Below are 13,861 nucleotides of genomic sequence, written 5' to 3' on the forward strand. Positions count from 1 at the left end.
GTAAAGAACTATATGTTACTGGTCCTGCACTCCTTACGGTGGTCAATGATATTTGACTGGTGATAAAAGTGCTCTGGCTGACACCAAACAGAAGCAAAAGTTGTCTTTCATTATTAGAATTAGCTCTCCACAGGGCCTTGAATGTTCATTTCTTTGACATAAGATAATGATTCATTCTCTTGCTTTGCAATTTCTAAATAGCTAGGTACTTAAAAAGCCAATACTGAATTTCCAAGCATAAATCCACATATGATTACAGCAGAGCTCCAACAACAGGGCATTGTGTTAAGAGATGTATTGGTATATCTATAAAGATGAGAGGTTTTAATTTGGCTTATTAACAAAATTTTAAAATACGTTACCTTTGTTTTATTGATAATCATTTTTAGAAAGTATAACACTCCCAAGTCTAGATTCACCCTATGGGAAAAATTAAAAATGAATTATTGGTGGAAAAATCATCAAAGCCAAGGGTAACTGTATGTTATGAAACATAATTATTTTTGTTCTTTATTTAAGGGTTAAAGCCAAGTAATCCAACCATGACAGGAAAAACACAGACCAGCAATGTCACCAATAAGAATGACCCGAAGTCCATCAACTCTAGAGTCTTCATTGGTAATCTGAACACAGCCATTGTCAAAAAAGGTGACATCGAAGCGATCTTTGCAAAGTATGGAAAAATAGTTGGCTGCTCAGTGCACAAAGGTTACGCATTTGTACAGTACATGAGCGAGAGGCATGCAAGGGCTGCAGTGGCAGGAGAGAATGCCAGGATCATTGCAGGGCAGCCACTAGGTAAGTTCTTGTTCATATCATTCAAATATATTTTTCTCTTTCCTTTCTATATCATCTGTTTTTGGTATCTTGGGGACCAGTAAGTTTTTTTCCACTGTTCCCTTTAAGTGTATTTTCAAGATGTTGGATCTAGCAGAATTTTGGAGCTACTACATGTTACTTAGTTATAATGAAATTTTTAGTGTTATAAACTGCCGATTTATTAAGCACATTATTTCTGAGTGCTTATACTTCTCTATGTAAGCCCATTGCAGTGAATATGATTATTCACGTGAAGAAAATATAAGCATTGTCTCTTAAGGTCTATTAGCAAATTTAATGTGATATAATGAGTCTTGTCTAATAGATGCAGTTATCTTGACTTTAATGAGTCTAAAATAATATCCACCTCAGTGGTGTGCCAGATTTTAGACAGAAGCAAAATAATGAGTTTTGTTAGTCCTTGAATTTGTACCAAATCAAACTGTAATGCAGTTATCCATTTAGAAAACTATTCGTTTTTCATTTTGTTATTCAATTTTTGCTTACAAAAATTTTAGGTTGAAATTTTTCCCCACATAATGTTGTAGACGCTGTTCCTCTGAACTCCAAACTAAAAAAGCATAGTTTTATTATTATTATTATTATTATTATTATTATTATTTATTTTCTAGTACTTTGTTATGAATGGTTGTGTAAGTTCTGTCTTATTGAAAATGTCACCTCTGAAAGCTATTCCCAGTTAGATATGGAGTCTGGCAATGACAAAATTATCTGCAATACACTACTAAACCCATCTGCTACATGTATAGTAATTACGGACAGTACAGTAAAATATTTGGGAGACATTTCTTGCTAGACCTTTGAGCTAAATTGCTTAGACCAAATCCACTTGTGTAATGGCTATGCCAGGAAGAGGTGAAGTGCAGTTAGTGTTTTGGCTGTAAAAAGTCATAAAGAATGGACATGGCTTATTCATTTTCAATTTCTCAGGCTGTGGAAATCTTTTTTTTCTGATTTTTTGTAGAAATTGAGGTACTTGTATTAGATATGTTGTTGTTTTGTCACAGTTGATAAACAGTAATTTTAACTTTTATAAACCCTGTATTTCAAAAGAAAAACAGATTAAAGAAATCCAATTACATTTTAGGGGAGACTACTTTACAACTTATTTTAGGAAAATTTATATATGAGTGAAATAAAAGAACTCAGCTGAGAAAAGTAAGGCTGCAAAGTCAGTCTGTGAGATGTCATTATTAGAAGATGTTTCCTGGAGCAGTGGTCTCTGAGCAATAGGCCATGTAATGCCATCAGCGCATTATTTACAGCTCTTTGCACACTGGTCTGACCAGATTTTTTAAACTGTGTTTTCCTAAGGCAATAGATCTGTTATTACTATGACTACTGTTGTTAGTCTCTTTTAGTTTTTCTTGTGGAGTCTGTAATACACTAAGTGCTTTGTGCAAGATGCCCTTGCTGTACTCAAAGTACTTTTGTGCTTTGTACAAAAGGTAGGTGGAGCTGGTATAAGGGGCCAATAATTACTTGAATTCTTCAAATTATTTAATAACAATGGAAAGTTTATCCACACCTAAGTTTCAGCTGTATAATCTTAAAATACTTTGATTACTCTGCCAAGTCATGTGGAGGAAGATTTCATGCTTCAGTTCCTGATATATCAAGGAATATGAAGAATATGTAAGGTGAAATTTTCTTTTAAGTGTCCCAGGCCTCATTTACAGTCTCTGTATAAAAAATACAGTTGTCATTAGTATTTTCTGACAAAGAAAATGATCTGTAGAAGTGGTACTCCTTGCTAGACAAACTGCTTCTATTAATTCTTTTTATTAGCAGTAGGCATTAATAGTTGCCTCAAAATAACGAGGAGCCAATAGATAAAATTTTCTTGGCATTATGACACAGAAGAATAACTTATGTGTAAATTGTGCTTTTGAATGGGAGGAAATAGCAGGCAGGACCATTACGGTTAAACTACTTGATAATTTACAGATGAAAGAATACAGCTCTATATCCTGAGAGCCATGTATTCTGGGAAAAAAAAAAAAAAGAAAAAAAGTAATAATAAAAAAATGTATCAGCAGTCAAAGTATGGAAAGGGGACAAGAAAAGAAAAACTATTTATCAATGTACAAATAAAATTTGCTGGATTTTCTTTTAAAGGGAAATAGAATATATAAATAATGCAATGAGAGCTGGATGGTAGTCAGCTGTTGCAAGCTGTTTGAAGAAAGGAATATTTCAGAAAGATTATCACATATAGTATATATGTCTGATATTACCATAGACACTAGTACTCAGTACTCAAAAGAAGGAATAAGACTCACAAAAGAATGAATAATTTAGACTGTTTTATTAATCTACATCAACCCTTTCATATTTTTGGTAAATGGACCATTAATGTTTGCTCTTGTCTTCTGTGTGGTCTTGCCATTCAAAATTGTGATGTCATTTACAACAGCTTTAGCAGTATTAGAAATAGTTTGCATGTATGTAACTGAAATTTAAAATTGAACCTTTAAATTCCTATAGCTCTATAAAGCTATACAATTTACTGATGGCAATGATAAAATTCCCATCCAGTTTTAGGTAAGAGAACTGCATGAATGTGCATAAAGTTCCTGCCTAAATATTTTTCTGGGTGGGTTTCCAAAGTGTTAGGCTTCATAAGTACATAGCGAGGCATTTTTTAATGAATTTCTTAGAAGCACAGATCTTAAGCCTTCTTAGTGCTTGCCAGATTTCTTGCGAGATTTCTTGCCAGCTTTTCAATTTTATAATTGTCCTGCTGGTCTCCTTGTACAACTCCCAAGCTCCTGCCAACATGCTTGGTGGCCAGTCTTGTATAATGGCAATGCCATGGATATTGTAACTTCAGGGAAGCAGATTTCATGGGCTATGTGGTTCTTTCCAAAATTTCTGATCTATGACATACATCATACGCTGAAAATCTGTGGGGAAGAGATCTTAAAGGAACATAAAATAAAAAAAATAATAAAATAATAAAAAAATAATTAAAAAATAAAAAAAAATAAAAAAGGAAATTTATTGGTCTTATGAAGTTCAGCGCACTTTCTTGAAGTGATATTATTAAGGGAATAGCACATTTTCCTGACATACAGCAGGACAGGGACAGGTCAGTATTGGGCCCAGGAGTGTGTTTCACAATGGTTACTTTGTGAACTTCTTCATGCTGGAGCCAAGAAATAGTTCAACTTGTTTTAGAAAAAAACTGCAAATTATATTCCCAGTTGTGAGAACACACCCACAGAATCCCCTCTGCAGTATCACCTCAATTTTTTTTCATCTATTTAATGCATCTATGAGTTAGAAAATATTTGTCTATATCCACCTCTTTGCCACAGAGGGTAGAGAAATTAGCAGGAATAATCCTGAGGAAATACCATGTTTCTCCCCTGACCCCCAGCAAGGATAATGTTACATAATTAATTATTTAATTAAAAGACCTTTGTGTGGATTCAGACTATTTGTGCTTATTGGCATGGTGCACTGGACATGAACCTATGGACAGAAGGTGACTAGGGATCTGCTTGCTTCAAAGCAAATGGAGCAAGTCCCTTGTGGCAGTTGTGGCTTAAGGAGCAAGCTGCACTAAGATTGTAAGTTTTGGATACATGATAGAGAACATAGTTCTTCCCCTGATGTTTTCTCCTGCCACTGAAGTTCTTCACAAGGGTCACGGCAACATTATTTAACTTCTGTGTGCATCCCCGCACATGTATTCTGTAAAAGCCAATATCCCATACAGTGTATTTAATGTTCCGTAACTTTATATTCCTGATTACATTATGCATGAGGAAAAGATTTGTAAGAGCATTCATCTGAAGTGCTGGTATACCTATCATAGCATCCTGCACATCACAATGTCCCTGATTTGACTGGTTTATAGTTCATAGACTTACCTTTTGAAATTATATGACCTATTTGTTTCCTCTTTCAAACACATTTTTTCACACTGTAAACCCAGAACAAGTGTTTGATTTGGACCAGAATCAGCCACCTTCATAGGCACCTTGAATGAGCAAGTTAAATACTGCTTGACTAATAGTTTTGGTCTCTGCTGTTTCTTTTGTAAGACACCATAGAGTTGCATACTGGGATGCTGAGAAAAAGGAAAAAGCTTACAAGACTGTGAAGACACTGTAGTTCTTGACTTGATGCCCTTTTTAACTAATAAATTAGTTCCATTGTAGTTTCAATCCTGTTTCGTTGCTTTAAGTATTATTCATGTATGTCTGCCTTCAGGTCTAAATTAGATGCAGTGTCTGAGTACCAAGTGAGCACATACTGACATATAGCCTAAGGTAAGATGGTGGTTTCAGATAATTATTTTGGGCGACATACTCTATTGCACATTCTTTTAAGAAGCACAGAAGCCCTGCAGGGGCTTTCTAAATGATGACTACCCAGTAGAAAATATCCAAGGAGGAGAGCAGGTAATAAAGAGGACCTTTAGAGACATTCGACATATAGCTTTGTTGTAAATTGAATTGATGTGACAACAGGGCTGTTTTTCCTTCTGTTTCCACTGCTTCTACTCAAAACACATCTTCTCTATCTTGTATTTGTAATGTCTAGAAGTACCAAGGGATTTAACTACGTATTTTCAGAATCAGAACTTTCCAGAGTGAATCAATTCTTCATCTCAATCTGAAGTTCCATACAACATTAATTATGTCATGAATATTTGTATGCAAATATATATATAAGAATATATATATATAAGAATAAATATTCATGCTGTTTTAGTGAGCTTGTTTGTTAAAAAATGTACTTTGGCTTGAAAATTGATGCTATTATTCAAATTTCCTTAGTGACAAAACTTTCTTTAAATCAATAGTACACTATTTGTAAGAAAGAAAATTCAAAACTCAATTAGTGATTGTTTGCTTTTAACTTTGCCATCAATTTTCAGTCAGTAGCATGCAAGTACAACAATCCTAGAAGACATTCATTTGTACAACCATAAGCCATTATTTATGGAAACAATCCTGTTACACACCTGTATTCAGCTACCATTGTAGCAGGATATATCTGTGCAGAACAAAAAGAAAGTAATACTTTCCTATTTTAACGTGTATAGTGGATGAGAAGCTGGAAAGATTCTTAATCTTCCTTTGGCAAGTCCGTGTAAATTTTAATTTTTATGAGTCAAAACATTCTAGGCAAGAACAATAATTGTCTTAGAGAAACCCTGAGACTGTATGAATATAATAATAATAATAATAATAATAATAATAATAATGTTTTGGTATTTTGGTGTTTTAACATAGACCTTAATAAGATTTATTAAAAAATAAAATACTATATTCATATAATAATTAATTACATATTAATGTTAGATTTTAAGCCTTATACTTTAAGAAATTGGATGTTGCATGTTCACATTACTGAATCAGAAAGAGCAATACACTTTACACAAAATTCTTTGGTCCATCATAATTTTTGCAATGTAGATTCTAATGCTTTGTACTTATCAGCACTGCACCATGAATGAATAATCTGAGAACTGAAACTTAAAAATACACAAGTAATTGCCTACCCAAGTGAGCCTTAAACAAACCATTTAAGACTTGCTAAGTATAATGTGATACATATATATTGTATAGTTTTCATCACTTAAATGTTGTACCTCAAAGAATACTGTATTCTTCTGCAGTAATAACACATTTCTTTCTAATTAGTTCTTAAACAAAAGTGAATGCACATGTGAAATTCTGTATCATTATCATTTTTTTAAACAAACAAAAAAAATCAAACACAAACACATGCCAGCATATATTATGAATACCTAGACTGTACAACACACAACCTATAAAAGCTGTGAGACATATGATATTGGCTTATTATGAGGATGATTTTTAAATTTGCTGAACTTATGTAAGTACTTTTCTAGACTTTTCTTGAATCAAGTTCAATTTCTATTGAGAAATGCCATCGTCAGGATGAGGTTTAGAGAATATTTTGATCTGGTGTTTCTTATATTGAACAAAACATAAAGTAATGATAAAGAAAAGATACAAGTACCAAGTGGTTTTCTAAAACAAAATAAATGAATAAATATAAAGTGAATAAATACATAAATAGTCATGATGAATATAATTCCATCTATGTCGCAGGAACCTAGAGTGAAACTGAGGGTATCTGCTTGGTCCTGTGCTGTCTTTATTAAAATCTTTTCCCAGTAAATCACATCTTAGATGATTTCTTCATCACTTAGTCCTCAGACATGAATAGACTATTGCAAAACTTCTGAGAAAAATATATTAATTAATATTCCACTGCTTAGTTCAAAGTTTAGATTTTACCACTAGAATTGACTCTTTAACCTTATTTTTAATCTGTTTCTATATATGGGAACAAGTATAATCCTTTTTCATCCTATTTCTGCATGCAGGAACAGGGACTCTGCCTGAATCTATCCCATGTGGATATGTATCCCATATCCACCTATCCAAGGTGGAGACCTTCTTGATGCCTACCCATGCCCTTGTGTACTTGGTTCCACCTGTGTAACAGCTGACATTAGTGTGAAATCTCACTGTAGGGGACCTTGGAAACAAACACTGATCACTGCTCATGAGTGTCTTCTGGTAATAGATAATTTCCAGATTCCATCCCCATTGCACACTTTGGTATTACCCAATACTTTTATACCTTTTATAGTTGCTTCTCTAAAGTTCATTGTCTACAGCCACAACAGTAGAAAATGCTTCAGCAGAGTAATGCAGTTGACTTTCCGTAAGCTTTTGATTGACCCTAGTCATCTCTCCATGGTGCTGTTTATTTGTTTGACTGATAGGTTTTTGTGATTTCTATTTTTGTTGTTGTTGTTTTAATCAGTATTTTCTCATCTTCAGTATAGTAACACTGATGTGAACCATTTCAGGTACTATCCATACATATAAAGGAAGGGTTATTTTTAACAATAACTCTATCAGCTGTTCAGGGCAGGACAATTTCACAATTGTGTGCTTTTTTACAGAAAGGCAAACTGAATGCTTCATTGTGTAATTAAAATCTATATTATAATGCAATAAGCCACTCCACTAGGCTGAGAATATCTAAAATAAGAATGAGTAAGTTTTACTCCATCTTACAAAATATTCAATTTCACTCATACTGGGACTTGGTCATTCTAAATCATTATGAAAACTGAAACTCCAATTTATATCTGACTTTCTGGCAGAACTAAAACTTCTGCATGCTCAGAAAAGTTCTAAGTACATATTAAGAAAATAGTTGTAGCTATGAGATGAACCCATGACAGCATATCTTAATTTTTCATTACTTGAGGCCTGCTCCTGTGAAATTCTTAATACATTGCTAAACTAAAATAAACTAAAGTATGTAGAGTTGCACCTGGCACAAGATTTTATGCTCTGAGTAGCCTGATATCAACTCACGCAAATGTTAACTACTTCTTCTATCATAAAAGCAAGAATAATAATTGCTTGCCATCAACAGAGGTTCATGTAAAAAAAAAAAAAAAAAAAAAAAAGCAATATATGTATATAATACACATATACATATTAACATAGGACTCTCTTAGTCTTCTGTAATATCAGTTCACACTTAAAATCATGAACAAGGTGTTATTACAGTATCTTTGTCCTGTTTTGCTGCCTGACGTGTGGGTCAGGGACTTGCCTGTATTAAATACTACTTCTCTAGTCATTCTACCATTGGGTTTCATAAAAAGATACATTTGAAATCTTTTAAATTTACTTGCAAAAATATTTCCATGTTCATGGGTCTATCTGATATAACCATCATAATGTCATAAGAGCTTTTTCAAAATCTTTAAACATTACTTTGAAGTTTCCAGTACTCCAGCATTTACTCCTCACATTTCTTGATTAAATTTGTTGGTTTTAGCAAATAATATCCAGTAGTTCTTTCTTGATTTTAACATAATTTGGTGTTAATTCTGTTGCATTTATGAGAATTTATTTTAAAATATTTCTTATTATTTTGTGGCAAACAAAATCCCATACCTTTTCTTAAATGACTTGCTTCATTAAAATTTGCACAGCTGTTCTATAATATTTCATTCTGAACATACAGAGATAAAACCACTGTCATGATAAGTTCTCTTATAACATATGTCTCAGTGTCTCATGCAAGATATACTATATAAAGACAAGAATTATCTCCAGGATGCTCTGCAAGTTTTGTTTTTGTTGTCCTAGGAAGTCTCATGTTGTCTACAACTTCAGCTTTTTGTTTGCTCTAGCTTCATTCAACCTGAATTCAGCTTCATTCCTTCATTTAAAAGATAATCTTACCCAGACTGAACTTGGTATTTTCTTCTTTATCATTTGATGACACTTTGTTCAGTATCTGATCAAGTACCACATGTGTTAGTACTTGAAATATCATGTCATCTGCCATATTTACTGCCATATATCTGTGTTATCTCATTCTTTTGTTAAAACATTTCACTTACTGATCTTGTTCCAAAAAGCATGTGGAAAGATTTGTATCTGCTCAAGGGTGCATGGGAAATACACAGGTCAGATGATTTCTCAACTAAATCTGACTTGTTAATATTTATCTTTCTAATCTACAACTGGCACTATGTTTGTTCTTTATCAAGTATTCAGAACTGAATAAGTGACAGAACAGAGCAATGTTATTTTGGTGTACTGGGGAATCCAGGCATATCCCAGTCCTGCTATTTGTGAACTATGGTTATTAAACTTATGAAATATCTTCCCTTTCCAACATCACTGAGCCATTTGGTGAAGCAAGTGTAGCTAATATTTCTCTCACAAGACTACTGGTGTAGCAAACAAAAATACTTAACTTGATCATAGTCTCAGTTCATGGAGGTAGCTACTTCATGTGAAGATCTTTTGGGATTAGTCTTCCTCTCTTTCTTTCCCTTCTTAACAGCAAGATCAGCTAAAATGAAAGTGTTCTTAACTGAGATGAGAAAAGTTTGTGAAGATATATTTGCTGCCTCAGATTTGATTTCATGTCCTTTCACACCCAAGGAAAACACAATAGAAAATACAATGTTTCTCCTCAAGGATCTACCTCAGCTTTTATGCTTAATCCTATGGTCTTCTAAGGGACAGATAGCTTCAACAGCAATCATATATATGGGGGAAAAATGTTTTACTAATTAAGTAAAAATCCAATTACTTTTCAGCACTTCATACAGACAAAGTGAAATTCACTATCAAAAAAAGGGAGATCTGAGAAATGAAGTGCTCAAATTAAATATTACTGTTCCTGCTTTCCCCAAAATAAGCTCTAGTATTGGTAAACTCTGCTGCAGGCTGAGTAAAATTCATTTTCTAAGTATTTTCTTGACACATAACTGAACGATCACTTTTTGTGTTCCTGATCATTATCATTACAACTGTTTAACTTTAGACTCTCCTATAAAATTCATAGCAGCACAATGAGATCTGCTTTGTTGGTTTTCTTTTCTTTTTTCTTTTCTTTTCTTTTCTTTTCTTTTCTTTTCTTTTCTTTTCTTTTCTTTTCTTTTCTTTTTTCTTTTCTTTTCTTTTCTTTTTTTTATGTTTCCATGTCAGCACTTGTCATTTCATTCATGATCCTTAAGAGTCCCTTCCAACCCAAATCCTTCTTTGATTCTGCAGTTTTTCAAAAGGCCAACAAAAAAAGAATTAGTTTCATTTTGATTATAAATGTTGATATTTTCAAATCCATTCTAAGTTGTAAAAGTCCCTCTGTACCTTTCAGAATACCTTGTAGAATACCTTGAAGAATACCTTTCATTACTTACAAAATGGTAACACACCTATAAGGAACTGCTCATGTTCAAACTCAGCAAGGAATTTCTAATTTGATATACATGTAAGTTTAGGCATATGAGTCCTGAGCTATGTCTGATCAGAAGGTAGCAACCAGATGGCAGAAAGCTAAGAAACCATCTCAGTCTGGAAAGAAATACAATCATTTTCACAACTAATCCACAGAGAAATTAGCTAAAACTTGTCTCCCAGCTGCCAAGGAGGATGACCTGTGACACATTTAACAAGCTTGATGTCCATTAACTTAGCTGTCTTTATGCCCCACATTGTTGTACAGCACAGACATGTCTTTTATGACATTAAAAATAATAATAATAAAATAAAAAATAAAAATAAAAATAAAAACAGAAACAAAAACAAAAATTAAAAATGAAAATAAAAATAAAAATAAAATCTCTGTTACCATGAGGAATATCTCTTGTTTTCCCTTTTTTCTTCTTTTTTTGGGGGGGCTGGGGGAGGAGAGGGAGAATAGTTTCTCTAGAGACTTAAACTGTTTTTTCTTTTACTTTGTATCAATCTCAGCTTTATGACATCTTTTTCAGTCTAGTTTTGTTACTATTTCTCTTAGTCTTCTTTCCCCATGTAATGTTCACTGACTTGATGTTAACCAAACTCTTTTGTTATCATCACAGTCATTCTTAAGCACTGCTAAAATCTCACTGAAAAAAAAAAAAAAAAAAAAAAAAAAAGTCATTTCCAAGTGGCTGCTGTGATAATTTGTAGTGGTAATTTTTGTAGACATCTGTTCTTCTACTGTTTGCAGTTAAATGGCAAATTCTAAGTTTCTTGTGCTTTCTTTCGTTCTGTTCCTGGTACTTCATAAAACTACGGAAGAGAAAAGAACAGAACATTAATGAGTTTGAAGTGTAGTGTTAACTTTCAAGTATTCTAGTTTGGGAAGTATGTAATGTTTTCTAGTTCTACTTCTACCTTAATTTTTCTGGACTCAAGTTCACACCTTACTTCATGAAATCTATGTCTGCTTAATTTGTCTTTCATGTGAGAAACACAAAATTTGACTAAAAATAGTAAGTTTGAATTGAGTGGATTTAAAGTAGCTGCTAAATGACAGCAAAACCCTTGCACGACAAAATCTGAAACAGTTTGAGGGTGTGATTGACTTCTTATCCTATAAATAACTATCTTAAAAGTTCTTCTGTTTTGTTCAGGTAGACTTTATCTCTTGATTGATACTGGAATTTAGGCTGGAAAGGACAACATTTGGTCCAACTTCTTGCACAAAACAAGGCTGAATCAAACACTTTGTCTTCCATTCATGCAGTCTATACCTCCCAGTCTTTGTCTGTGAAGGTACTATGGCAGATCTTGTCAAAGACCTTGCTGAAGTTAAAGTGAAGAGCACTTATGCTACCTCTTCCTCAATCTGGTGAGCCAGTCATCTCATGATAGAATGCTCATCATTTTGTTCAGGCATTATTCGCCCCAGTAAATCTACTGACTGCTCCTAGTCATCTTCTTCATGTAGCTGGAAATGTCTCCCAGAATGATTTGCACATAATTGACTGATCTGTCTTATCTGGCTGGTCCCTCTCCGATAGTAGGAAAAGCACACCAGAGTCCATCCCAAACATAGAAGTTGACACATATATAGTTGGAACAACAACAGATTCATTGCCCTGCATCAAAGCACATAGGTCAGGCACAGGACTACTGCATAGGGAGACCTTTGAATACTTGAAATTCTTCTCTATATATTCCCTTTTTACCCCTCAACATTTATTTCACAAGTTCTTCCCCTTTGCTACACATAATCACCACCCCTACCAAAAAAAAAAAAAAAAAAAAAAAAAAAGTCTGTCTTTGCCTATACCTAAACCATTGATCCTGATTTTAACTTTATAAGTTTATATGGTATTTTTGATAGACTGGCCTGGAAACAACTCATTTATTTCAAGCTTGTACCAAGCCCTCCCCCAAAACTTGCTTTTTAAATCTACAGTATTTTGCCCTGTTCATACTACTATCTTTCAGTGATAACAGAGGTTGGGATTATTAAAATAAATTAAATGAAATGTCACTGAGAAAAAGAATCATCGGCTATAGACTTATATTTGCAGGAAAATAAATATTTAGAATAGATAAAACATTATTGACAGGGAATTCGTTTAACAGTTAATTTTAAAATTACAATTAAAGTTTTGATTAGAACAAAGAAAAGGATACTTTAAACAGATACAGTTTCAGAAATTCAGTAAAGAAATCTAATAAGAGGAGTTCATCTCAGCATGATTCATATTCAGCTAACTGGAATTATGCACAGAGCAGAATTGTGAAGCTTCATAATTTATCATAACTTCATGTCTTTTCTCTATGAAATTATACACTGTCTTGGAAGGAATGCCCCAAATGGTGGTGGGTTCAGGGTTTTGCCTGACATTGCAGTTATCAATGGATTTCCCCCCAGTCCTGGGAGCAAGACAGCAACTTTAGCTACTGCAAAGTTTATGTATTTTGGTCCATTTGCTCCATGAATTCTGTGAAAGGGCAGTATGGCAATGGTAATACATAGGGAATGTCATTATATTTTGTAGTGACTATGTAAACTTAGCAACAGTAATCTAAGCCATCTGTTTCAAATTTTGATGGTATATCTATAGTGAGATACTTCAACAGCTAACTGCATCATTGCTGTACACAATATATTTATTTCAGTAAAAGTTCATTAGTATTCACTGGAATCTTCTGGCTCTGTGATACTAGTAGAAAATGTCAAATTGTTCTTAGAATTTATAAGAAGGTATAAAATTCATGAGCTGAGACAATGAAAATCCCCAAGAAATTATGGCTACCATATTTTGTACTCATTTTGGCACATAATTTCTTTATGCCTACAGAAATGAATGCAAGTTATCTAACCATTCATCAAGTCATCATTTTCTGAAATAAGAGGATATGAAAAGTGCTTACTAATGACTTCTTGGCACCTATCCTAACAAATCTAGAATGAGAGCAGCAAGGAAAAAATTACAAGTTCCATAGTATGGCATTTAGATCCCAATATAATCACTTCAATAAAGATTCCTTCAGACTACAATGCTATTATGCTCTTGGCATCTTGGTCAAAGGAGAATGTTTCAGTGTCCTTCAAGAACCTAGAAATTTAAGTTTTTTAACTTTTTTCTTTTTTTTAATAAATAAGAGAAAGTAATGAGAAAAAGGAAAAGGTACAAAATCTGTGTAATAAGGCAAAATTTAGGACTCCACTGAATCTTCTTGTGCTTAATTTGAACTTT

At 33.3% G+C, this 13,861-nt stretch overlaps 1 protein-coding gene across 13 annotated transcripts in view; it reads left to right on the forward strand.

The window, feature by feature from the left end:
- RALYL (RALY RNA binding protein like) overlaps positions 1 to 13,861 on the forward strand; it is a 409,045-nt gene that overhangs the window by 201,522 nt on the left and 193,662 nt on the right. For all 13 annotated transcript variants that reach the window (XM_035317320.1, XM_035317321.1, XM_035317322.1 and 10 more), the window contains one exon: positions 520 to 798. In XM_035317320.1, the coding sequence (XP_035173211.1) occupies positions 543 to 798 (256 nt within the window). In that variant the 5' untranslated portion in view covers positions 520 to 542. Of the gene's footprint in view, positions 1 to 519; positions 799 to 13,861 lie in introns of those variants that run through there.

This window comes from Oxyura jamaicensis, chromosome 2 (genome assembly GCF_011077185.1).
Source record: "Oxyura jamaicensis isolate SHBP4307 breed ruddy duck chromosome 2, BPBGC_Ojam_1.0, whole genome shotgun sequence".
NCBI classification, from domain to species: domain Eukaryota; kingdom Metazoa; phylum Chordata; class Aves; order Anseriformes; family Anatidae; genus Oxyura; species Oxyura jamaicensis.